Source organism: Anopheles gambiae, chromosome 3, assembly GCF_943734735.2.
Source record: "Anopheles gambiae chromosome 3, idAnoGambNW_F1_1, whole genome shotgun sequence".
Classification (NCBI taxonomy): domain Eukaryota; kingdom Metazoa; phylum Arthropoda; class Insecta; order Diptera; family Culicidae; genus Anopheles; species Anopheles gambiae.
Window position 1 is genome coordinate 95072734 of NC_064602.1, and position 24667 is coordinate 95097400.

Genomic DNA, 24667 nt, shown 5'->3' on the forward strand with positions numbered 1-24667 from the left:
ACTCACCCACCACGAAAGGTAGAACCAAGCGCACGCGGCAAGGACGATTAATGGTAGTGCATCGATTTTTACGGTGTATCGCTTTCTTTCCATTTATATTTTTTTCTCTTTTTTTTGAATGCATCCTGCTTTCCCTGCAGACAGACAGACAGCCGGCGATGTACACACATGCGAACGGTAAAAGCAGCATGGAAAAGTTCGATGTTTCATCATGTTTAAGTAATGAAGAGTGCGCTACAAACAATGTATGACGAGAATACGATCGATACTTGACAACTCGCTGATGGAATGGGACAAGAAGAAAAAGTGATACATTGAAACCATATAGAAACACACAACCACATCGTCACATGTCACAGAGCTCTGCAAACAAATTGTTGATTGAATGCGAGTGGGAATGGAAGAGCAAAAGAACTTAAATACAAGGATTTCGAAAAGCAATCAAATGAGATTTTTTAGAACACATAAAGAAGAACGAATCGAATATTCCAGGGGTTTTTGGCATAAAATCGTTACATTTGTAATTAATGTACCGTGAGCTTGAAGTAAACAGTTTTAATTGCAATGATAAAGATTTGGTCAATGCCGGTATGCTCTCAACAGAGCTCGGCTTGTTGTTTGCTTTGTAAGTTTACCGCTGCATGTCTTATCATAAACCTGACATTTCTCTACCGGGATTAATCAATTTGTCATTTTTTCTGTCCCTAGCCTGACACACACACTGATGGTCCATTCAACTAACAACTTGTCAACTGGTCTGGTCTACATGAATCTGTTCCACCAGTGTCGTAACCAATTCAACAAACGAATCACAAATTCCGATTGCAAATGAATACGTGGCACGCCAATTTTTCTCCCTTTTTAGTCGCTTTTTTCGTTTTTATTTTTTCAGATTTTAACAGCTCCAACAGTAGTAGTAAAACAACAACCGTAAACGAGCGAGCGCTAGCTCTAATTCAATTTAATTCAATCCAGTCACGCACCCGAGACAAAACTTAGGCAGCACTAGCAACAACACACAGTCACAGCCAGTTATCAATGGTAAAATTTTAAATCAAATGACGTCCCCAATGGGCCTGGCCAGCGAAGCATGGCGAATCGTTGACTTAATGAATCGTACGTTCGGCATATCACAGCAGTAAACCATTTTTGCGAAGTGAATGAACTTTTTGGCGGGCGTTTCTTTTCACCATTAAATTTCTCGAATGCGAAATGCTTTTTGGAAAATGCAAAGTGCGTTAAAAAGTGTTTGCCAAAGCTTTCGGTTTTGGGTTGATTGATAATTTTCGCCATTTTTCCAATTTAAATGCAACACAGGTTGGACAGGAGTGAAGGAAAGCAAATCTTTCCGTCTGTATACTTACTTAAAAGAAGGTTGTTTTTCCCCCCAACAACGTGACAACGATCGGACTTGGCTTCAAGCTCTTTGCGTTGAAATCGCTTGTCAATCTTTCAACTGATAATCACGCTTCGAACCCACCGTCGCTGGGGCAATAGCAACGATGCAACTGCAGCTGCAACCAGGAGACAGCCATTAAGGTAATGCTGATAATGACTGTAAAGCGAACGTTACCCAAGATGATCTTGACTGATCTTACATCACAACAAACTGAAAAGGTGCATGGAAAGGGTTCAGCGCAAATGGAAAACAAGCCATTGAGCCACTGACGAGTTGTTAAGGGTTACGTTAAGGGTTCAATATGAAAAAATTTCAATAAAATCTAGTTCTAACTGGAAAAGAACAAAAATATTAACCAATGAGCATATTCTGTCTGAAGAAACTTCAATGAATCGTCCCGAAACGGACGTCACGCTCGTGATAAAACTGTCCAACAGCAGCCGGAAATTAATATTTCTGCTTTAATCAGCAATCGAACGCAGTCTCTTAAAATAGCATCGCATTTGCCTGTGCTGACGTGACAAATTCAAGAAACAGCATTACTCGGAACAATTTCCTTTCACTTATTTTCGTCGTTTTGTTCGACGGCCGCAAATGGCAAAAGCGTTAGAACGCTGGCATCGTACGAGCGTAGAGCGAAAGCGCGTCGAGACAACAAAGCCCTTTGTGCTCATACTTCACCAGGCGCATGGCGCACCAGTGGCTTCGGTGATATAGATGGTGACATTTTTATCTTCGAAATTCAGTTCATTTTTATGCCAAAAATACAACATACTTCTAGCGATAAAGTTACCCAAAACTGTTCTACATCTTTAATTGCCGATTTCAACTATTTGGATTAAAGGCGTCCGATTTAGATCACTTACAGTACAACACCGGGCCCCATTCCGCTGCGATTGTAAATTCAATTGCCGTTGGGTTGTTGTTTCCCGTACATGTCACGGGAAATGGCCGAGACTGAACAAATAGCATAAAACAAACAGTAGCATGCCGAGACACGCGGGCCTGCCACCGGGCAGATCAAACATTAAACAACAACCACACTTGACACACGCGTTCCCAACGTTGGTACCTACTGCGCAACTATCGTCTGACCCGCACAGACCACTCACCGAGCCTATCAATCATGCGTAGCGAACATTGATAACAAAACGGCGAACGGGAGGGGAAAGTGCAAAAAGCGAAGCAATGAATTGCCGACGATTAAAATGATTTCTAGATAGCGCTTTCCAAGTTTTGATTCCATTCTTTTTGCACTGTGTCGCACCAGTGAGGCGTGTTAATTGAAATTAGCTCTTTGTATGGTTGCATTGCCACCCAAGAAGATGGAAAGAGCACCTGCATGTAAGCATCACATTTGGTGGAATAATGTTTTTCTTATGAGCAAGAGTGTCTGCACTGCTAAGTGCATCAACATCCATCGAGCAATGGCAAGAACCTAACCAACGCTACCACCAACCTAAGCACATGCGCTCTCTATTGACAGCTTGTTAAAAGTTAGTTCAGTGTTCAGTTGGACAAATTTTTGCGGTATACAGACATACAAAAAATATGATGAGCAAAAAGAGCACTCTCGCACATACGCACCCCTTCACTTGTGCACATAAAAACTAACATAAAAATGTTTTACTTTTTTCCCTTGCTGAATGATTCACGCTCAGTGTCTAAAAACGAACGAATTCAATCCGAGCAGAAAAGGAATATGAAGATCACTTTTTTTTCGCCAAAAGCGCTCATCGAAAGCATTCAACAGGATCCCTCCTCTCCTCTGTCGGACTATTTGCGTCGAAAAAATGGGATGAAAATGGCCCTCACACACAGCGGATGGAATTACATACGTTTTTGTAAGTCGCTACATGTACGTTAAAAATCTCCCAAATTAAACTCCTATAGTTTTTGTTTTTACAGCACACTTGAAATTCAATTCTGTCTGAGGAACAATGTAAAAACATCATGTTTTTCTTTTTCTTCGCTACTTTGTGGGTAGAGATTTACTGAAGCTGCTTTATGAATAATGATCCAGTTGAGATTTGAACGCAATACGTGCGAGTTATTAATCATCGCTTATGACGTCTACACTACCAGGTCGTCGCATGATAGTGACGTTAAAACTCATTTAGGTAAAACTAACGTTCGTCACATTCATAGTTTATTTTATTCTATCATATTTTAAGTGAGCTTTATGCTCCGAATAGTACAAAACAGTGGTTCAGATAGAGCAAAATGTTGCAACGAGAAAATATCTTCCCAGACCAAACGACGACCACAAACGTAACTACCAGCAGGGTAAGAGCAAACAAAGAATGAACGTGGACATGGTGGAAAGTGTCACGCACAGAGCATAACCCCTGACATGACCGGCTGTGGACGCTATGGTGCGAGACAAAGAGAGAGAGAGAGAAAGGATACTAGACACACGGAAGGAATTAAAAGTTGACCTAAAAAGCCACTCGCACTAGCCGGGACGATGGCCGGAGCAGGATGATGACCGGACCATCGAACAAGCGCAACACATACAAAAACTGATAGAACCTTAAATAAAGAAGGGAACATTGCCAAGGGGTTTAAGGCTCGGTACTAGTGTAATATATAGGTGAGAAAAACGAACGATACATTACTTTTTCTTTCACCTTTTCAGGCATGTTGAAGGCGCGATGTACGATGGGTTTCCTTTCAGTAGAGCTCAATAGTTTAACTTCACTGATGTATTTGCTTTGGCAATATATTACTGTTTCACACAATTTTCAACACAATCCTTTACCGGAGAAATTTAACTGTTGCAGTGGAAATTACAGTGCTTTCCAATAAACACGCTAGATGTTTGAAATGACACGAAATACGAAAGAAATAAATAACTATATCTTCAACCTCGAATAAACGGACTCACTAAAAACATTCACGTGATCGTGGTAAACCACACACACACACATACACTCATGCACACTATGTTGCTGCTCTTTCCGTCCACTCCGAAAGGCTGACCGCAATGCAAAGAGCAGAAGAACAGGAGCTTGACTAGTTTTCTCGCACACCAAAAACGAGCGAAATCGTTGCACACTGTTGCACCGAATGCACCACGGACCACCACCACCACAGACAGCGGCAAATCCCTTTCGAAACGGGGCACACAAAATTATGTCACCTTCCGCTTTCCGTTTCCGGCGTGCAGTGGGCACGTCCAACCCCGAGCAATCCGTTCGAATCGAATTCCACCACCACCACTACCTCCTCACCGCTTCAAAACGATGCAAAAAGAGAGGGGAAAGCCTTCCCCCAAACTTACTACTACGCACCGACAATACAAAGTTGCTGTGTTTTTGCTGTGCTTTCCCGCCTTTCCTCACTCTCTCCACCCCTTCTCCGCCTTCCTCGAGAAAGCGTGAAGGGAAGAAGAAGAAAAAAAGCGGTGGAAAACTGAGCGCGGGTGACAACAATTTTCCACTGACCGACCTTCGCAGTACGGTATGGCGAAGACTAGTGAGCTTGGTGCGATACACATTTTCCCGTTAAACCCATCGACAACGAATCCGTCCGATTCGTCCCCCCCCCCCCCCACCCACGCTTTCGTTCTCCTGCTGTCGGAAAAGCTCGCTCTTTCTCTTCGCGAAGCTCTCTCAGCAGTTTCTCTTTCCCGCTTGCTTGTTTGTGTGCTTCAACTGTAACTATCCTGCTCTCTCTCGGTCGCTCTCTCGTCGCTCCATGGAAACGGTGGTAATGTCCTTCGACGACAGCACCGCAACGTATCCTTTTCCTGCTGCCCCTCCCAAACGTTAGCCGTTGTCGATTTTCCCGCATTCATTCGCTGTCCTTTTCTAGCACGAAGGTATACACGCTCTCACATCTCACTACCGTATGCGTATACAGAGTATCGCAAAACATTATTGTAACACAAAGCGGGTAGAGCAAACAGGCAGATAAAAGGGGAAATTCCCTTCAAAGGAAGCTTTTGTTCTCGAAGAGCCTTGAGGAGCACGACGACGACGACGACGACGACGACGACGATGAGGCAAAGCTTTCGCCGTTGTTCGAAGTGTGCGCCAACCACAAACAGTGGAAAGGATTATGCGCAAACAGCGGTGGAAGCACAGGGAGAGACATTTCTCGCTCCCTCTCTCTCTTTGACAGCGCTGTTGGGAAAACGCTGGAACGGTAGTGTATGTTTTGATGTTTTTTTAGGCAATATATACAAACACACACACACACATACATACCGCAGGGGCACGGTTTAGTGTACAGCAGGAGCAGCAGCAGCAGTACACAGCAAGGCAAAACGCGTGATCGAAAGGATGACGTGTGCCTTCTTGGGTGGAATATATCCCCGTCGTGTGCATGTGTCGGTGTACGAGGTGTCTTTACGCTTACCACTGAAGTAGTAGCTATCGTATGGCACAAGTGGGCCAATAAATAACAATGCATGCGGTCAAGTGGTCAAGTTTTCCTTTCACGAAGGAATGTATCCACGATGCAGCGGATGTCAGTTTAGTAATGTTTTCAATGTTATGTTCAATGTTCAATGGTTAGTGTATCAATTAAAAAAAATGCGATATGCTGTAATTTTTCTGAAACAGACGAGATTGAAATTCTACTAAAAGTTATCGCAGGACCGTGTAAATGGCTTTTGTTATGAGACTAAAAGATACATTAAGATCATATTCACAAAATAAGTGAACATTTTACTAATTTTGTTTTCTAACAATTGAGCAAATTTTAAAAATAAAAAATTAATCAAAATAACAAACAATAAATGTAAATTACAAGTACGAAGAATAATGGAAGAAAATCTCAACTTAAGGAAGGTAACATAAGGGAACATAAGGGAACACACCATCACCCCACAGTGGAGAAGAAAGAGTGGAATAGAAGTAACCGAAAACCCCTCCCCAAGGTCACGTTTATGGGGTCCACAAAAAAAAACACGAACATTGGATTGAAGGCAAGAAAAGGCACAAACAACACGTCAGTGTCAAATTTTGGTACTTTCTGAGCTTCACGAAGATCGGATCTTACAACGCGGTCGAGACATAAACGACCATTTCTGCTGACGTTTTGCTTATGCTATTCAGACGGCGTACAACAACCACCGCGGGAATTGAGAACTGTTTGCTCACCGGCATATCAACAACCTTGCCGAAACCGGCCACCAGCGGGGCAATGAGGCGGCCCAGGTAGCTCCCATCCTGACCGGACTGCCGGTAACTGTGACCGAACTCGCGATCTGCGCCATCACGATGCACCACCGCTTCGTCGGGGCAGGTTTGGGACAGTGATTCGTACCCCAGCACGGATCGGCGTCCCATTCCCAGCAGTCGACCAAGCGAGCTGCCAATGCTGGGCATTAGATGCTCCGCCATAATGATATCCACACCGGCACTACCACATAAACACCACCACACAACACGCACGCGAACGCCGAAAAGTGTGATCGATCGATCCCTCGTAAGGGCTGTTGTGTCTCGAAATAAACGCACAAATTCTAAACTCACACAAACGCGCGCGCGCGCTCGCACAGGCACACACACTTTGCGCAAGTGACAAGTCGGAAGCCTCGGACGCCACGGAGGAAAAATCCCGTTAAACCATCAAACTCCGGACAAAATGACGGGATCCGGGAACGAAAGCACACGATCTGCTCGCCGGCGACGCCGCTGAATTGCGGCACGTAACTGCGGCAATTACGCCAAGGGCTCCGAGCGGCCGGTTTAGAATCGCGTCACTCCGCTCCGCTCACACGGTCACTCTCTTCTACGCGCGCGGGCTCTCTTCGCTCGCGGCGGGTGCGCTAATTAAATACGATCTTCACGTGCGATCCTCCCAGTGTGTGCCCAGGCAGGCCAGCAGCAGGAGGATCATCGCCCGCGGCGCACGCTAGAACGAAGATGCCGGACAAGCGAAATGCCGGGAGAGCAAGAGCGGATCAGAAAGAGAATGTTCAACGTTGCGTCTGGAGGATGATGACGTTCTCCAGCCCTCTCTGTTCGGATCGTAGTCGACCATGCTGATGCTTCTTCCCCGGCGAAACAAACGAAAAGAATTCCATAGTAATAATGCGAAGAAAATGGGGACCACAGAACATCAAACATGATCGTACGCAACAACCGAAGTATGCTGTGCGAAGAGAAAGCTTCTCCCAGTATGTGTGCGAGTGTTTGTTTGTGCGTTTGGAATAATTGGACTGTTTAAATAAAAACACACACCCTCCTGTGTCATTTCAAGCACATCTGGAATATCGCAAAACTGGCGCAGACACGGCGATAGGGGGAAAGATGATACGGCTGGTGGCGCCCTGTACGAGGGACTTTGCGCAGGTTGTTGCGCTCCGTCTCTGACCTAGAGAGAAAGATAATGTGGAGGCCGCCCCATTGGGACGGGTGATTACAGCAGTACAGAGAGAGCGACACACACACACACAGAAAGAACCCCTCGAATGATAATCGATTTCGATTGCGAAGCGGCATCCAAAGGGACGGTGTGTGTACCTGCGTCGCGTCGAAAATGATTTGTCATCAAATCAAGGAAATGTGCTCTGCGTCAAAACACGATGATATCGCTGCAGGTAATTAATGCTTTGTGATAGATAAACAAGATTAATTAAAAAGCGTACAATACACACCGTATCGTTGCCGTCAGGATGCTGCAGGGATACTCTGCTCCGTCACCACACACACACACACACACGGGCGTGCAGTGCGTAACACGGAGATTGTTTGCACTTTTTTGCCCTTTGTCTCCCTCCGGGTGGAAAACGTGGATAACACAAACGCACACACAGACACACGGAGACACTCCCGTTTGGCACAGCACTCGGTTTGGAAAATGCACCTTTTTTCCTTTGTTTTGTTTTCGTGCTCACCAGCACTTTTGACAAATCACGTTTAATTAACTAGCTTTACTCCATCCCTTGCGGGCCGCGAAAACCGCGCAAGGAGTTGCCGACTCCTTGTTGTTTTTGCCACGGCACACCAAAAAACACACACTCACACACGCCGTCGCCTACTGTGCCACCCGGCAAGAACGTGGGTGTCGTGTGGTACGGGACAGGGCAGGGAATGTATGCGCAAACAGCAACCCCTCGCACAGGCCCGCCGCGTATGTTTTTCGTTGCGTTTACACCCAATTTACTTTCTGCTTACACCGCTGCCGGTGTCACCGATTGGTTCTTCTTCCGTGTCCGCGTGTATTGTTTCGCCCCCTCAGGAGTTTTCCAAACAACACGGAAAATGTTGTTGTGGAATGACGGGTGGACCGCGCACACTGGGCGAATCGGGCGTAGCTCCTGGACATAATAGGGGGTAATTTGATTTTGAATTTAGCATTTTCAATGCTTTAGCATTGGGAAAAACATTCCTTTTGTATCGTTTTATTGAATTCGCCGTAAATTATCTCTCAAATTATGCAAAAAATATGGTAAAATATGGAAAATAATACAATTGTTGTGCAAAGTTTCTTCCACTGTTGCACAATCACATCGCACTGGCAGCACTGCCAACGCTTGTTTTTGACGTTTGAACAACAACAACAGTGTTATCATTCAAATACGCAATTGTTATGCTAAATTAACGGTTTTACTGAGGGTTTAACTTTTGTGACAAAATTCAATGAAAACCAAAGAAATTCATGCTGTGATAAATGACTTGAAGTGGTCATGAAATTGAAAAATTCGGAAAAGGCCCTTTTAAACAAGGGTTTTCTTATCAACATGTTTCAATTATTCACAGAGCCCGATTCACAACACAGAAATGATTTGTTTTAAATCCAATCAAAGCTACTGGAGAATTCAAAACGCGTAAATAATCGATAATATCCCATTAGCAATTAAGATGACAATCTATTTAAAATAGTGTTATTTTAAATATGTTATAGCCTTTATTCGTCTGGGTATTTTCCATCTAACCTTCGCTATTTCTCTCTTTCTTTCTTCTGCTGCTTTTGGGAGAAAGCGAAAAATCGTTGTAAACGTTGTTTCTTTTCCCTAAACCCACAGCTCCACTTCTTATTTCATTCGCGCTTGATTTCGGGGAGGATAGTTTTATCAAATCCTTTTCGTTTGGGATCACAAGAAAACGAGATAAAGTGTCTCTCCCTTTCCCGCTCTCTCTTTTCGCAGACTATTAAGTGTCCCTTCACAAATCACGTCGCGTACCGAAGCTTTCACACCCTCAGCTAATCGTATTTTCCAGCTAAAATCCCTCTTTGCTTGCCATACGTCCTCGAACACACGCACACCTTGCCTTTACACATTTTAGCGCGTTTCGAACGATTTGTGCTTGCGCGGATGAGTATTTAAACGCATCATTGCCGAGAGAGCGAGCGATAGATGGAACGCTTGTAAAGCCAAATTGAAGCGTGCCGTATGCCCTCCCCCCCTGGGCCGCCATTGCACGTGCCGTACAAAGCAAACCATTTTGCGCATGATATTCCCGCTTTGGTTTCTAACTAAAGCTTTTTTTTCGCGGTTTACGCTACTGGATGGTCCTTCTTTGCGCTCTGCGGCAGGGAAATATATCTTAAACAGTCAGTGGGTCTGTGTGTGTGCGCGCGGGAAGAGAAGCGTACAAGCGTTTAGCCAGCTGCCTCTGTGAGGATGGTAGAATAATGCCCACCAGACCACACGCCACCCGTTGTCCCCTCCCCCCCGTCAAGGGCCGGCGGGTTTAGTTGCACTTAATCCATTTCAAGCGAAGGTGCGCGCATAAGCGTACGAGGAAGATGATGATGATGATAGTTAATGAGTCGTTTTACAACCGTGTAATATTCACACCAACCGTGCACACTGTGCATTCCTGCGTGCGTTTGTCTGCCTGTCTTCCTAGGGGAGCGTTATATTCCATTAGCGTTGTGGTGCAAATGTGCGCAAAAGGATCCGATTTAAAGCCCTTCCATATGGGGTTATGTGATAGGTGTATCAGTGTGTATATATATATTCTTTTCTTAAATACATGCACGAGCGTTGCTCCGAATTCTTCTTTCCTTCAATTCAGATCTGCTGCCAGAGAGCACACACGCACGCACCACACATCCGTATTCAGTCGCGCGCTACACTACACCGCTAGACTTCCACCGCTTCCACGCTTTTGCACGCTTCACAATCCCGTTTCATGTGTATCTACAAGGCCGGACCGAACGGCTCATCGTCGTCGTCATCGTCGTCGTCATCGTCGCTATTAACGCCGACGTCGTGCAGATAGTCCTCCAGCGGTATCGACACACCCTCAGACTTTACCTCGTCCTGCGTGTTTCGAAACGTTTCTATCTGATTGGCCATCGATCGGAGGTTTTCCACCCCGCTTAGCAGTTGTCTGTGGATACGGGAAAGTACGGGAAAATTGGCATTAGATATTGAATGTAAAAAAAACGGGACGGATCAATAGTTGCGCCACCTTACCGTAGATTGCTTTCCGCTGTCGATGCTGCCTGCCGAAGGGCGACCGTTTGTGCGCGCAGAAAAGCGGAAGAACGGTCCCGCCTGGTTCGGTTGCCAAGGTCTCCTGTGCCGTCGTCCTGCCGCACCCTAGCACTGGCGCCCGCACCCGTGCTACCTCCGATGGCGCCGCCACAGGCTTCCTCCTTAAGCGTTTCGTTTTCTCTTCGCAGCGCTTCCATTTCGACCTGCAAATGATCGAACCAATTGAAATGTATTCATGCCACGGAAAAACGCTCATCCCCAATGCTACTCACACTCATATTGCTCAGCTTCTGTCGCAGCTGCTTCATCTCTGCCTCCGCCGTAACGGCCCGTGTTTTCGCCTGCAGGAAGCTGCTAGCATTCGACTGCGTCGACCCACTGGCGCCCCCGGGTCGGGCAAGCGAAACCATCGTTTCGAGGTCGCGCTCCAGCTCCCGGATGCGGCGCGATTGCTCACCGACCGTCCGACGACTAGCTTCCAGCTCGCGCCTTAGCCGCTCGTTCTCGAGCGATTCCGCCCCGAGCCGGTTCTGGTACTGCGTCTCCCACTGTCTCCGGCTCTGCCGATAGCCGCCCATCGTCGCCGATGACGAAGATTCCGACGCGTGCGGCGTGTCGTGCGTAACGTCGGCCAACCGTCCCGACGAATGGATCGGCCCGTCGGACAGAAAGTCCGGCAGGCGATGGATTTTGTTGTCGCCCGTCGTGCCGCTGGAGCCGGGCGGCGGTGAGACGGAATAGTAGTAGGATCGTGATCTGCCACCCGAACCGCCCGCATCGCCGCCACCGCCCGCATTGCCTTCGGTCAGATCGGGCGGCAGTTCCGAGGACGAAGACGTGGGTGAGCGCGGTGGAAGATCGAATCCGAGCTCCGCTGGTCCGGCCAGGTTTGCTGCTCCACTGCGCGAGGGAAGATCGAGCCGCACGCCCATGGAATGCCGGTGTCCAGCAACGGGGGTCGTGTTCGGATCCCGCGCCACTCGGCTACTGCTCGTCGTGCTGCTTGCGGTCAGATCAAACGGTATATCGTTACAGGAAGACAGTGGAGCGCCTCCACCACCGCCGCCGGAAACGTTTGCCACCCCGGTCAGATCTAGCACGTCGTCGAACTCGGCCGACCCAGACGAGCCGCTGCCCGTGCCCTTCGGCAGCGTATTGTACCACTGCTCCATCACGAGATGGTCCTGCACGAAGTCGGGCAGGGCGGCGGAGAACTCGGCCGCCCCAACCAACCCCCTGCCCGGTGGCTCGTTGTGCATTTCCAGCTCGTTTCGCCGATCGACGGCCGCCACAGCCGCCGACGAACCGGGACTGTCGAGATCAAAGTTCGAGTACGACCGCTGCACATACCCGCGCAGCAGTTCCACCTGCTCGCCCAACTGCTCCATCCCGTTGGCATCCTCGCGCAAACCACCACCAGCAGTAGCACTGCCGCCCACTCCACTGCCCGCCGCGGGATAGTCGGAGCTGAAGGAACCGTTGCTGCGACTCTGGTAGATCGAGCCGAACCGATCGTCCGCAAAGTCCGACAGACTCGACTGCGAATCGAACGACGGGAAGCGAGGCGACCGTTTCATCTTCGACTCACTGCTGAGCGTGTTGACTGACTGAAATTGGGGGATTTTTGGCCGCGCACCCGTCGTCGAGCTGACCACGTTGAGCGAGCTGGTGGTGGCCGACTTGGACGGTGATCCAGTGCTGGTGGTGGCGGTCGTTACCGTCGTCAGGGTGCTTCCGTTCGCCCCAGCCAGACCCACCTTGCCCTCGTGCGTTCCGTTCGTGTTGCCAGTGCCACCCGTACCACCACCACCACCACCGCCATCCGCCAGCGAGCTGCCCATTCCGTGCCCATTTATGCTCGATGCACTTCGGCTGTGATTTATGCTGCTGGCGGCACTACCACCGCCTGCACTGGCCCCTCCACCGTTCGTCGTGTGGTTTCCGTCCCACTTGAGAAAGTGTTTGAAGGAGAATGGGTTTTCCTCCCTGCGCGGGGCCACCTCCGGAGTGCTACTCGAGGCGGGCGGCAGTGATGGAGACGTGGACTGTGGTTCCGCCGGCTGGGCGGACGGGCCATTTTCCGGACCCTCCGGCGCGGTGGACGAGGACGCCGGGGCCGCTTTCACCGAAGACGAAGGAGTGGCTGCAGTCAGATCATCCGTGTTGATGTTGTTGTTATCCTTTGCCATCGCCAGCGGGATGAGAAGCTCGTGGGCAAACTGTGGCTTGTTTGGCCCACCTATTCAGGAAGAGAAGGCACAGTGAATAGAGTGGAATTTTTTACTGATTAGAAACACCTGCACACTTACCGTACGCGATAACCGATCTGGGGAGCTTTTTCCCCCTTCAGAGGTGTGTCCAATGGGCAAGAGCTGTGGGCAAACGTGTACAAGCGTTCCGCGGTGGCGATTTGCCAATTAACAACCGACTCTGGATGAGATTGCTAAACACGGGCTCACTTTACTACGGGGCAAGATGGGGCAAGGAACTACAAACTGCCGTGTCGCTTTTGTTGCCGAATTATTGCTTGGGGAATAATTATTTTCGACACGACATTTAGCAGACGATCGACCCCCGTAGTAGGGACAGCAAAAACAATAAGCGTACACCCGTCCGTGCTCGCGAGAGATCGAAAGGCAAGCGAGGCGAAAGTGAACTCAAAACGTAGCTTCTTCCCCTTGAACACGCTTCTTGCCGTGTTTATCACTTCGGTTAACAGTTTTCCACCAAGAAATAAGCTGAATATTTCATTGCGTCCGAGTGTCTTTCGCCCAAGGAAGAAGTTGCGTTTTTTCTTTTGTCCCTTTTGGCAGCGACTTTTTTTCTTCTCTTCTCTCTTTCTCTCTCTCTCCCCTCCCGGAGCTAAACATTGCTGTCAGATGACAGCGCCGTGTTGACAGCTGACGGCAAGGTTGCTACAGGCGCCGTGGTGTAATGGGGGATCGGGTCTACATACACCTTGCGTTCCGGGTTGTCAGAAACGGGGAGCAGAAAAAAAGAGAGAAAGAAAGAACAATTTCTACACCGTCGACGGCAGACACTTGCACTGGTTGTGTGGCTACGAGCGAGAAAAAGGGGGTGGAAAAAGTGGAACCTGCAGCATTGCGAATTGTTTCCTCATCGATAATGGCCCAGCTGGTTTAGTGTGTGTGCGTGTGTGTTTTGCAACAAACAGGGACAGTCGTACGGGAAAGTTTTTTTTGCTTCCAACTGGGTGAAGTCACTGGAAGGACGGACTACGACGACAATTCCCTCTTTCACTCTATTGTTTTGTCGTTTACCAGTGTGTGCGTGTGTGTGTGTTGGAGCCGTAACCCTCCGTTGCGTATTTCACATCGGGGTGGTACCATTGTGGGTGCGTGTGTGTGTATTCAGCTGTGAAACATAGCACCCCAGCCGCATACGACGTAACTTTACAACGGTTCCCCCTTACCCCTCTGTGGCCCCGTGCATTGTGGAAGGGGGTGCAAGAAGTATGTGATTGTTATTGTTCCCCCTGGCTGGCAGAGGTTTTCAGTAGCTGACGAAGCAGCGGAAATTGGAGTGGCGAAACCAACACGGCGCTGTCTCAATAGTGTGCGGCTATCTCATCGGTAACTATTTATGGAATGCGGAAGCTTATTTTTAACACGGTCTGATTTGCCTCTTTTTGCGTTTGCCCTAAACACGCACCACGTTCCAGATCGATTTCGTCCGGGAAGAGAGAGAGTTCTATCGCGCACTTGAAGGTAAAAGCTATCCGAAGAAAACACACGCTACGATGTCGGTTACGTTTGAGCAAATCATACTGGATGCGAAGCGCATCGCCAACCGGCTAAAGGATCGGGAAGCGCTCGGCGATGCGCTGCTGCTCGAGTCGGAATCGGTCAACAAGCACATCGAGTCGATGCGCCAGTTCCAGGACGATATCGACATACTGAACAAGCTGGCGCGCGACCGCTCCAACAACCAGCTGATCACGATCATCCACCAGGAAAATCCGCAGATCCGCGAGATCCAGCAGGAGAATCGGCTGCTGAAGGCGGCCCTCGAGGACCACCAGCACGCGCTCGAGCACATCATGTCGAAGTACCGCGAGCACACGCAGGCCAAGATACTCAACACGAAGGTCAACTTTGTGGAGGCGTTCACGCGCCACCACCGGTCGGCCGACATCGAGCGGCGCGACGAGCTGATCCGGCAGCAGACGGCCAAAATACAGGAGATGGCCGCCGTCATGCAGCGCGTCTCGCAGATAGACGAGGAGAAGATGAACCAGGAGCAGGAGGTGCTGAGCAAGCTGGTGACGGAGAACAAGGGCCTGCGGGAGCTGCTGGAGATCTCGCGCAAGTACGGTTCCGGCGGGCAGAAGATGCTGGTAGACGACAAGTCGACCCAAACGGACAGCTACCTGCTGGACGGGTTGATCGAGGCGGCCGTAACGGCACGGGCGAACCTCGCGAAACAGACCACCGTCGCTGCTTCTGCCACGTCGACATCCTTAGCGTCTCCACAGCCTTCAACCGTCGTGGCTCCAGCTTCACCGGGGGCTTCAGCGACGGTGAGCGCCGATGCTGCCGGCACCACAACCCCGAAAGCAACCAAGACGACCAATGACGACGCGGCCCGCTCACCCAACAGCAGTAACAACGCTCCCGCGGACAGTAACGGCCTTCCTCCTCCAGCAAGCTCCTCGCCGCCGGCACCGACCTCCTCGCTGACACCGACCGCCAGCAGCACGACAGCGCCGGCCACGCCATCGACTTCGTGACGCGATTCGGGCGAATGTCAGGTATCGGTTCTGTTCTGCTGCCAATCGGCCCTGCTGTAGGAAGGAGGTGGTGGGGATGGGAGGGCAAAATGCCGTTGCGGTTTAATGCGATTGAATGCGTAACGAATCGACGGCACAGACACACCCACGCGTAGGTAATACTGTTTTTTTTTTCGAACAAAATAACAAAAAAAAAAGAAAATCGGCCCGAGCTTGCGGGGACCATATCAAAGGGCAGGGTCACGCAGACGTAGAAAAAGAAAGGCATTTGCACAACCCAACCACCCACCCACCACCCACCCTCTCATCCACTAATTGCACGTTGCATTTTTTTTGTTTTGTTGTTTTGTTAGAATTTGTTTCCCTTCCTTCTTCATGTAAGCGCCCTTTTGTGGTGCAACAAGCGAATGGGAGGAAAAGCATAGAGCCTAAAATCGTTACACAACCATCGAGAAATAATCATCGGACAATTCGGTTATAGCATAAATTTACAACAAAATCGTGGCTTAGAAGAAAGGCAATACTATCTAGGGAGCGTAGTAGGCGCTTTGGATTGAGATTTTCAATTTAAAAGTAAAATGCTTTTCACATGACCACATGCATGTGTACTACGTCCAATGTTTGTCCGGATTTCTGTCGAAATGTTTCCGTCGAAACGTCCTCAAACCATTTTGGGAAAAGAATTTAAACAAAATAATGCACCAACCACCCGTAACGTACTCGGTATGACCATTTAATGTAAACTTAGGGACACTGAATTAGGTAGCGGGGTGCAATCGTTGTAATTTCATAATTTTGTTTTTTTTTTCTTTCTTTTAATTATAATTATTATTAGCACCTTAGACACCATTAAAATGAGATTTATGAGATTTAGTAGAACTCTTAACCGAGGCTTTCCTATTTTCTGATTTCGATAGTTCAAAACAGTCGTTAGAATTGTTCTTTCTTCACTCTCTCTCTCTCTCCGCAAAGAGGGAACGAATTAAAGGGAAGATTCATTTTCCGTTTTGTTATATTTTCCATCCAACACATCACTCTTCTCTCTGTTCCCCGAACCCCCCCCCCCCCCCCCCCCCCCCGTTCCAACGACGACATTTTTGTCATCTCTAACACTGCTCCCTTCCCCTCCCCCTCCTTAGTGCATCATCCGTCGTCATCAGTTTTTACTCTTTCGTCAATCGATCGCCAAATAAAACAAAAAACGATTTAAACCAATAACCAGCACTCACGCACATTACCTTACGGTGTGTATCGAAGAGAGAAGGAGGGGGGGGGGGGGGGCAGGAAGGAAACAAAAAGGGACGACCAAAACTAAATCACGTAAATAAATATATAAACTAAACATTAACACGCATTACGGCATGTGTTTTCCTCTCTCTCACTCTCTCACTCTCTCTCTGTGTGTATTTGTGTCGCGGCCTACTCTGTTAATAGTCATGGTCGGATCGACTTCCTTGCTAAAATGGTATTTTGATCGTTTCGTCGGGTTAGATTCATGTTTCTTCCCCCCATAATCCTCAATTCCTGCTTCCCGCTCGAATTACGGCCACGCGGGTTGTCACTTTCAGCTATCGTACACGGTAATTAAGTAACGTTAGATAAAAGCTTTCCGAAACAACGTTTTCTTCCCGAATACCCTGAATTCCTATTTCCATTCTGTGTTTTTTTTACATGATCCTACCGGGTGCCTTTTGACCAGTCTTGTATGTGTATTCCCGTCAGTCACTACGGTAATGCCCCACCCTTTCCCACCCGTTTCGGCTGCTGCTCCTCTCCCCAACGGGGTGGGCGGCTTTTTACTCGTACTCCAGTATTTTCTTATGATAGAACAGGAGGTATCTAAAAGAATAAAGAAAATTCCATATTAGTCTTCATTCGTGCTCCTTGCAATCGAACAATAAAGCCCCTCCTTACCCTTCGCTGTCCAAAACCTGCTGGAGTGTGGCAGTGGTTATAATGTGGTCATCGCACTTGACCCAAATGTCTTTCTGGTGGCGCACGTACGCCGTGTAGTGGCCCGCATCGAGCGTCCCGACGTGATTGATGACGGCGTACAGCGAATAGCGAAAATCGGTCGTACTCTTGTCCACCGGCAGGCGTGCCGTCGAGTCACTGTTTAAACTCGTGCCGGTAGAGGAACCGTTTGCTCCACCAGTTCGCTCGTTGAAATTCGACGACGAGGACGACGGTGAATGAGGAACGGCCGATTGCTGTTGCTGCTGCTGCTGCTGCTGGTCAGACATTATCTGTGACATAAACGGTGTCATATCGAGCTCGGCAGGGAATGAGATAAAGGTGGAAATTTTCTTATCGATCTGCGGAAGGGAAAACAAAGCAATTTGTTAACGATCTTTCCTCCCTTCATCCCCTCCCGTTTGTTTGGGGAACCGGGCGCACCGGATACGCACCAGACTAGAGTGTTCGAAGCGCTTGAGATGGAAGCTGGCGACGATTGGTAACGTGCGCATGGACAGCTGCTTGGTCGACTCCTGGTAGCTGTTGCACTTGTTGCATTTGATCTTTGCACTCGAGCCGAGATGCTCCGCCCGGGTGAATCGCTCCAGACAGTCGATCAGGGACCGGGGCGGTCCACCGTACCCACCCTGCCCGTTGGACGATTCGCCCAGATCGAGCGAAATGTCCCAGAACGGATCGATCGTGGTCGAGACACCGTTGCACGCCTGGCACACGACATCACTCTGCAGACCGCCGGTGAAGATCTGATCAATAATACAGTTGCACTGTGTCTGGTTTGGCTCCGCTTGGTTCGCCGTGCCCGTGGCAGTGTTTGCACCCCCTTGTGACTGATTCCCAGCCGTCGAGAGTGGTAACGCATTCGGGCCGGACTGTGCCAACGCACCCGCGCCGTCCTGCTGTGCCGCACCTTGCTGCTGAAGATAGTTCGAGCCGCTGTGCTGCATTGGTTGATGCGAGTTTGGCTGTGTGGAGGAGGAGGATTTCGATTTATCGGTCGCGGCGGCTGCTGCTGCTGCCGCTGCTGCAGCCGCGGCCGCCTTTGCCGCCTGCTCCTTCATCGACGTTTTGCAGTGCCGATGCAGCACATCCAGCGTGGCGATGAAGAACTCGTGCGCGTCCTGCTGCTCGTACCCAGCCAAATGCCGCGCATGGTTCCAGATCAGATGCAGCAACCGGTGCAGCGACAGTGGACCCCGGGCGCCGGAGTAAAATTCCTGAAACAGCCGCGACACTTCACACACCAAACACTTGGCGGCCGTTTTCGCCGTACACTCGTGCAGCTCGGCAAGGAAGTAGTCGCGCAGCAGGGGCGTATGGATGAGCGCCTGCACGATGCAGTTCATGAAGCAGGTCGAGCCGAGATTCAGCAACCCGCGCAGCCCAATGCTGGTGAGTGCGGTTACGTGCCGGCGCTTGGGGTTCTTCAGCAGCAGCTCGATTTCGAGCCGCGAGGGACTCCACGGGCGCCAGGACAGGCTTTTGTCGAGACTGCGCGCCTCCAGCCAGAGGTGCCGCTCGGCGATCGTCTGGCATTTGCTGTGGTAGATAAAGTCCCGACACTGGTAGCAGTACAGCATGCCGTAGCACAGTTCCAGCGCCATGAAGTGCTTCGTGTGCTTGTAGTGCTCGGTAATGTGGGCGCCCTTGCAGGCGAAGTAGATGCAGTGCAGGCAGCAGTACAGCTGCGGACCGGAGCTACCACACTTGTAGCACAGGCAGGAGAGGGCCTTCCGCAGCCGGGCCTCCTTGTTGACGCACGCACTGAAGTACCCGTGCACGTAGCTGTACGGCTCGTACCCGTACTCCTTCACGTACGTCGCAAAGTGTACACATCCGGCATCGCCCATTTTCCGCGCCCGCTTTCCTTCCTATTCGACACACACACACGTACGCACTCCACAAACGGTAGCCGGAACGAACCGATTGCGAAACAATGATCACACACAATTAGCACCGAAAGCCGGGTGGTGTCCGTGCTCGTCCGGGGATGTCCCGCAGTAGTGGTCCCGCAAGGCCGCCGTTCTACTCGCGATACATGTCGTGCCGGAAGCCGAAACGATCGCACGAATGTTGACACAGCGTGAAATAGGAACTGGTTTGTCTTTTTTGCGGTGCGAATTTACACTTGCCGGCTCTAATTACCCATTTTAATGCGAGGTGTTGGGGCTCTAAATGTTGCTCTTGGCTTTACACAAATCGCTCATCCTGTGTTTCGGTGCGTTGAAAGTAAAGTTCTTTGTTTGTATGTGTGTGTTTTCCTTTCGGCTGCTGCTGCTGCTGTTGGATGACATTCGAATGACAGTTGCGATTGACAGTTGACGAGAGGTTCAAATGGAACGTTGCGCACGGGTCGTTTCGGCTTCAATCGGAAATAATATTTTGTGGGATACAAGGAAAGCCATCTGAAGTTCTGTAGGAATGAAAATATAGTTTTTCAGCCCTTTTGATTTGATTTATTAGTTGACAATTCATCTATCTATACTATGAGTAAACGTGTCCTAGAATTACAAGAATTCAAAAATTCAGTGCTCAGAATTTTGCCTTTTGCATACAGTCTGTTTGGAGATGCTACTAGTACTAGTTCCGGTAACGTATTTTAGCTAAATTTCTACGCTAACACATCTATATATACAGCTTTATAAAAGTCGGGATTCACCACCGTGCTGCTAGAACTCGAATCGTCGATAACAGGGATCCTCATCCTGCGTCTCCTTATATCAAGAGCCCGGCGCGTGAACGGATGCATGACCATCGATCGAGTCGCCAATATCGCTCAAAAAATCTGCTCCCCTTAGCAAGTGAAACTCAGCCTGCATCGGTTCCGGCATCTGCGTTTGCTTGCAGTTCCCTGGACTAGTTCTATCTGCGGTACAATTGCTACTCGAGCAATCGAAACTATCGATATCGAAGTTCGTTTGCGTCTCCGTGGATACCAGATAGTCGCCAAACGATTCGCCCGACTCGTTCCAGCTCGTCTGCGTTTCGGTCGTGGACAGCCCGAGGTCAGCCGTCAGCAGTCCCGGATCGTCGTACGTTTGGGTGTACATGTGGGCATAGGAAAGCAGAGGATCGTGCCGATTGTCCGAGCCGGAAAACATAAAGTCGATGAAGTCGGTTTGCGTTTCGGTGCACACTACCGGTGCCAAAGGTTCCACGCTGTCGGCCACGTGCGAACCGAGAACTGAGTTTGTGTTGCAGGAATTTTCAACCGTTTCTGGTTTCGAGGAAAGCTGTTGTACTGGAGCTGAAGGATTGTTCTCTTCCCTTGGCTCAATGGCAAGAATTTTCACGAGATCGCACGTTTGTGTAGCTCGATGTTCTCCCATTCGCTCCTGCAACGTTTGCGTACTCGTAGTAACGCACTTCTTGGCGGGTTTCTGTTTCGACGCTTTCTTGGGGTTTGTGGATTTCTTCGCCAAAAGCAACGCTTCGTAGCCGTGTTGCTTCCGTTTGGCGTGCGTTAGCAGTGCCTCCCGGGAACCGTACGTGTAGGAGCAATGCTCACAGACAAACTTCCGGCCACAGGACAACCGATGGTGTCGCAGGAAACTCTCCGTCGCGAACGATTTGCCGCACGCTTCACAGCCATGCTTTCGCTCGCCGTGCACCTTCAGGAAGTGTTGCTTCAGCGAGCGAAGAGAACTAAAGCTACGCGCTCCGTTTGTGCATTCGGTGGCCGTTTGGAAGTATGGGCAGCTGGCGATGGGGCAGAAGAACAGTTTGGGCTCCGTCTTGTTGGCATTGCACAGGAACTGTAGATTTTCCGCCGGTGCTTTGTGATGTTTGGTTAGGTGCATCTGCAGGTTTGCCAAGTTGTTCAACAGTGCGAAGCAGTTGTCGAACGAGCAGAGGTAAATCTTTTCCGCCAATATTTCCTCCGCCGTTAGATATATCCTTGCCGGATCGGTTGCTGTTTGTGTGTGGTCGTTCATTCTGCTTCTAGGATGGTTAGTTTTTCTTGGGTGAGCTACACTTTTGCTACACTTTCGCTAGAGCAACGCACACACTGCCGGGGTCAAACCAAAACAAACATTTGCGCACCAAACGTCAAAATGGGAAATTTGTTTACAAACAATGGTTTTCTTTTATCTGTCAGTTTAACCATTTTCAAACGGAGCTCGTTTCGTTTCTACATTTACTTCGATATTTTTCAAAAACGATTTTATTTTTTAATGGTTAAATATATCTTTATTTCCTACATGCCTCACAAATATTTATATTCTCCTGCCATTATTTTAGGCTCCAACATTTACTTTTTACCAGCAATTTTCTCCTTTCGCTTTTTGATGTGCTTTTTCACCTTCGTTTTTCGCTTTTCGGCCTTTTCGTCCTTTACCGCCTTTTTGCGCGCTTTGCGCTCTTCCGGCGTTTCATCCTTCGATCGCACCACAACCACGCCGCCGTTCGATGCCCGTTTACCACCTTCCTCGTCCTCCGACTGCTCCGAGCTTGTCTCCGTGTCCGAATCAGACCCGTCCTGCTTCTGATCCGCTTCCACCACATCCAGCCCGGTGATGGTTTTGTACACCAGCTCATCCGTACTCTTGTCGAACGCATCCCGCTCTGCGTCGTACACATCGTGCAGTGTTTTCGGGATGAAAATCTGCTTAAATACGGCTTCGTCCAGCTTCTGCTGTTCGGTAAACTCGTCAAAGCTACGATTAGCTATCCGTTCCGAGATTTCCTCCAACCGCTGTTCCACCTGTTCTGCCCCGATGCCCCGATCGGTGATGAAATCGAACAGTTCCTTCACCGTCATTGTCGACACATCGCGCTTGCGGAAAAAGTCCGTCACGTTGGTGCAATCTTTGCGCAGAAACTCCAGCGCATGCGGATGCTCGTGCTCGACCGACTGCGACACATCGATGATGACGATCTTGCCCTCGTGGTACAGCAGATTAAACTCGGACAGATCGGCATGCACCAGCTTGCAGCGATTGTACATCGTCCACATCATCTCGACCGCGGCCCGGTACAGCTCGCGCGCTTTCACCCCGCTCAGCTCCACGTCCTTCAGCTTCGGTGCGGGCCATCCGTCGTGCCCGATGAACTCCATCACCAGCACGTGGCTGCGCAGCAGGATCGGCTCGGGGACGGGCAGATCGCACTTCTTCATGCGCACCAGATTGCGCATCTCCTTCTCCGCCCAGGTGCGTACCATTTTGCGCGGATTGTGCTTGCTGTAGCCGTGCCGGAACCGGTACTCTCCCGTCACGTACTTGTCCCGATCCTTGAACGTGAGGATGGACGTTTTAAAGATCTTGATCGCGTAGTCCCGTCCGCTGGCGGCGGTGGCGTGGTACACGTTCGCTTCCTTCCCGGTCGATATGCACCCGTTGATCTCCGTGATCATCGCGCGGTTCAGCAGCTTGAACAGTATCATGCGCGTACGCGGATCCATCACCTGCTCGGCCGTCGCACGATCCTGCTTGTCCTTGCTGCGCAATCGGTCGCTGTCTGCTTTGCGTTGCGTTTCGATCAGCGTGTTCTTTGCGTGGTTCGGAAGCGAGGCCGGTCCTTCATACTTTTCCACGTTGATTCGGTTGGTGAACTTTTTGAACAGTACATCGGCGGGCTGATAGTGCGACACCTTCTGGCTTGTAGTTTGTGCGTTCGTGTGGGACTGGTTCAGGTTTAGCTGCTGGTTACGCTTCAGCTCTCCACCCTCGTAGCAGTAGAAATCATCATCGTCGTCGCTTTCCTCGTCGTCGTAATACTCTTCCCACTGCGCGTCGGTCGCCGTCGGTTCGTCCCTATTCGGTGCTCCAAACAGTGCATCTTGAATCTCGATTTTGGTCAGCTTCGCTGTGCCGTTCACTTTGCTGGCGGGAGGAGACGTAGCTTTCTCCTGCAGTTGAACACCGTCAAAGCGTTCTGTGGTATCATCGAGCGCATCGTCAAACTGTCCACTACTCATTTTTATGCCGTTTTCACAATCTATTCCTATTTATCACACGTTTTGCTACAATTCTTCGTCTGCGTGTGCCGCACACGCGGTTGGTTTGTTTTGCTCTGCACACGTGCTGTCAATTTGACACACATCCGATCTCCCTTCGGAAACGTACCAATTGTCAAACTCACCCCGGCACGGGTTTTGTATTTTGTAAACAAACGTGTGCTGATCCGAACACTCCGCACACTTTTTTCCTTTAGAAAAGCAGTTTTTATTGAAATAAACCATTCCCTTTTAACAGTATGAACCATCACAAAGCCCAAGCCTTTCCGATAGTGTACTGAATGTGGCTCGAGTAAAGTGTAAACGCGCAATTAAACAGCAGCAACGAAATGTTCGTATTGGCCGAGCTGAAGGACAACGTGCGGATAGCGCCGGAGCTGTTTGGTTTGAAGCTACCAGAAGCGATAAAGGATGAAATCAACAGAAAGTTAGCAAATAAGGTAAGCAAAAGGTGGCACGCCTAACCATGAGATATGTTTCTAAACTCCCCTCTCTGCCACTGTTTCAGGTCCTCCTAAATGTGGGTCTTTGCATCGCCCTGAAAGACATCGTTAAGCTGGGCGATTCAATCATACTGCCCGGCGATGGCGCTTCCCACACCGAGGTAAACTTCCGGTACATCGTCTTCCGCCCCATGATTGGGGATGTGATCACGGGCAAGATACGCAGCTGCAGCCGGGAAGGCGTCCACATAACGCTTGGCTTTTTCGACGACATTCTCATACCACCGTCCGCCCTGCAGCATCCCTCCCGGTACGAGGAGGCGGAACAGGCCTGGGTGTGGGAGTACCCGCTCGAGGACGGTAACACGCACGATCTGTACATGGACATTGGGGAAAACATAAAGTTTCGCGTGTCGGGCGAGGTGTTTGAGGAAAGCTCACCGATTGGACCCCCGGACCAGGAGGTACCGTCCAGCTCGACCGGTGCGAGTACGTCCGGTGGTGCCGGTTCCAGTGGGCAGGAAAGCAATAAGACACCGTACCGTATCGTAGCGGCCATTAACGAGTCCGGTTTGGGGCTGCTGTCCTGGTGGGTACAGCAGGCACAGGAAGAGGACGAGGAGGGCGGCGAAGAGGAGGAGCAGGAGGAGGAAGAGCAGGAGCAGGATTCGGGGGGAGAGAATGAATAAAACCCACTTACCGTTAACAGTTCGATTTATCATAAAAAAACAGGAAAAAA

At 49.7% G+C, this 24667-nt stretch overlaps 7 protein-coding genes across 11 annotated transcripts in view; 2 read left to right on the forward strand and 5 right to left on the reverse strand.

The window, feature by feature from the left end:
• Positions 1-8644, reverse strand: part of LOC1280561 (calcium-transporting ATPase type 2C member 1) — a 60895-nt gene extending 52251 nt beyond the window's left edge. The window contains exons 1-2 of one of the 5 annotated variants that reach the window (XM_061662446.1): positions 4693-4890; positions 4018-4212 (exon numbers count right to left, since the gene is read on the reverse strand). In XM_061662446.1, coding sequence (XP_061518430.1) covers positions 4018-4041 — 24 coding nt within the window. In that variant the 5' untranslated portion in view covers positions 4042-4212; positions 4693-4890. Of the gene's footprint in view, positions 1-4017; positions 4213-4331; positions 4587-4682; positions 4891-6507; positions 7083-8009 lie in introns of those variants that run through there. The other 4 variants (XM_061662445.1, XM_061662447.1, XM_320413.4 and 1 more) reach the window with 4 other exon arrangements.
• A 1636-nt stretch (positions 8645-10280) lies between these two features.
• On the reverse strand, positions 10281-13462 carry LOC5667846 (uncharacterized). The gene is made up of 4 exons (XM_001689208.3): positions 13112-13462; positions 11075-13041; positions 10782-11005; positions 10281-10695 (listed from the first exon to the last, which is right to left on the reverse strand). The coding sequence occupies exons 2-4, from the start codon at positions 12989-12991 to the stop codon at positions 10503-10505; spliced, it is 2334 nt and encodes a 777-aa protein (XP_001689260.2). The 5' UTR covers positions 12992-13041; positions 13112-13462; the 3' UTR covers positions 10281-10502.
• A 463-nt stretch (positions 13463-13925) lies between these two features.
• On the forward strand, positions 13926-16900 carry LOC1280558 (FGFR1 oncogene partner 2 homolog). The gene is made up of 2 exons (XM_061662480.1): positions 13926-14395; positions 14485-16900. The coding sequence occupies exon 2, from the start codon at positions 14563-14565 to the stop codon at positions 15550-15552; it is 990 nt and encodes a 329-aa protein (XP_061518464.1). The 5' UTR covers positions 13926-14395; positions 14485-14562; the 3' UTR covers positions 15553-16900.
• LOC1280557 (ubiquitin carboxyl-terminal hydrolase 30) lies at positions 16547-19806 on the reverse strand. The gene is made up of 3 exons (XM_061662466.1): positions 17961-19806; positions 17467-17867; positions 16547-17391 (listed from the first exon to the last, which is right to left on the reverse strand). Exons 1-3 carry the CDS (start codon positions 19374-19376, stop codon positions 17349-17351), a joined length of 1860 nt encoding a protein of 619 aa, XP_061518450.1. The 5' UTR covers positions 19377-19806; the 3' UTR covers positions 16547-17348.
• Positions 19807-19937: 131 nt separating this feature from the next.
• LOC4577586 (uncharacterized) lies at positions 19938-21578 on the reverse strand. The gene has a single exon (XM_001238314.3). It carries the CDS (start codon positions 21459-21461, stop codon positions 20247-20249), a length of 1215 nt encoding a protein of 404 aa, XP_001238315.2. The 5' UTR covers positions 21462-21578; the 3' UTR covers positions 19938-20246.
• A 111-nt stretch (positions 21579-21689) lies between these two features.
• LOC1280556 (serine/threonine-protein kinase RIO1) lies at positions 21690-23577 on the reverse strand. Its single transcript, XM_320408.5, has one exon. The coding sequence runs from the start codon at positions 23444-23446 to the stop codon at positions 21779-21781; it is 1668 nt and encodes a 555-aa protein (XP_320408.5). The 5' UTR covers positions 23447-23577; the 3' UTR covers positions 21690-21778.
• Positions 23578-23615: 38 nt separating this feature from the next.
• Positions 23616-24634, forward strand: LOC1280555 (DNA-directed RNA polymerase III subunit RPC8). Its single transcript, XM_320407.4, has 2 exons — positions 23616-23925; positions 23994-24634. Exons 1-2 carry the CDS (start codon positions 23815-23817, stop codon positions 24615-24617), a joined length of 735 nt encoding a protein of 244 aa, XP_320407.3. The 5' UTR covers positions 23616-23814; the 3' UTR covers positions 24618-24634.
• Positions 24635-24667: the final 33 nt, after the last annotated feature.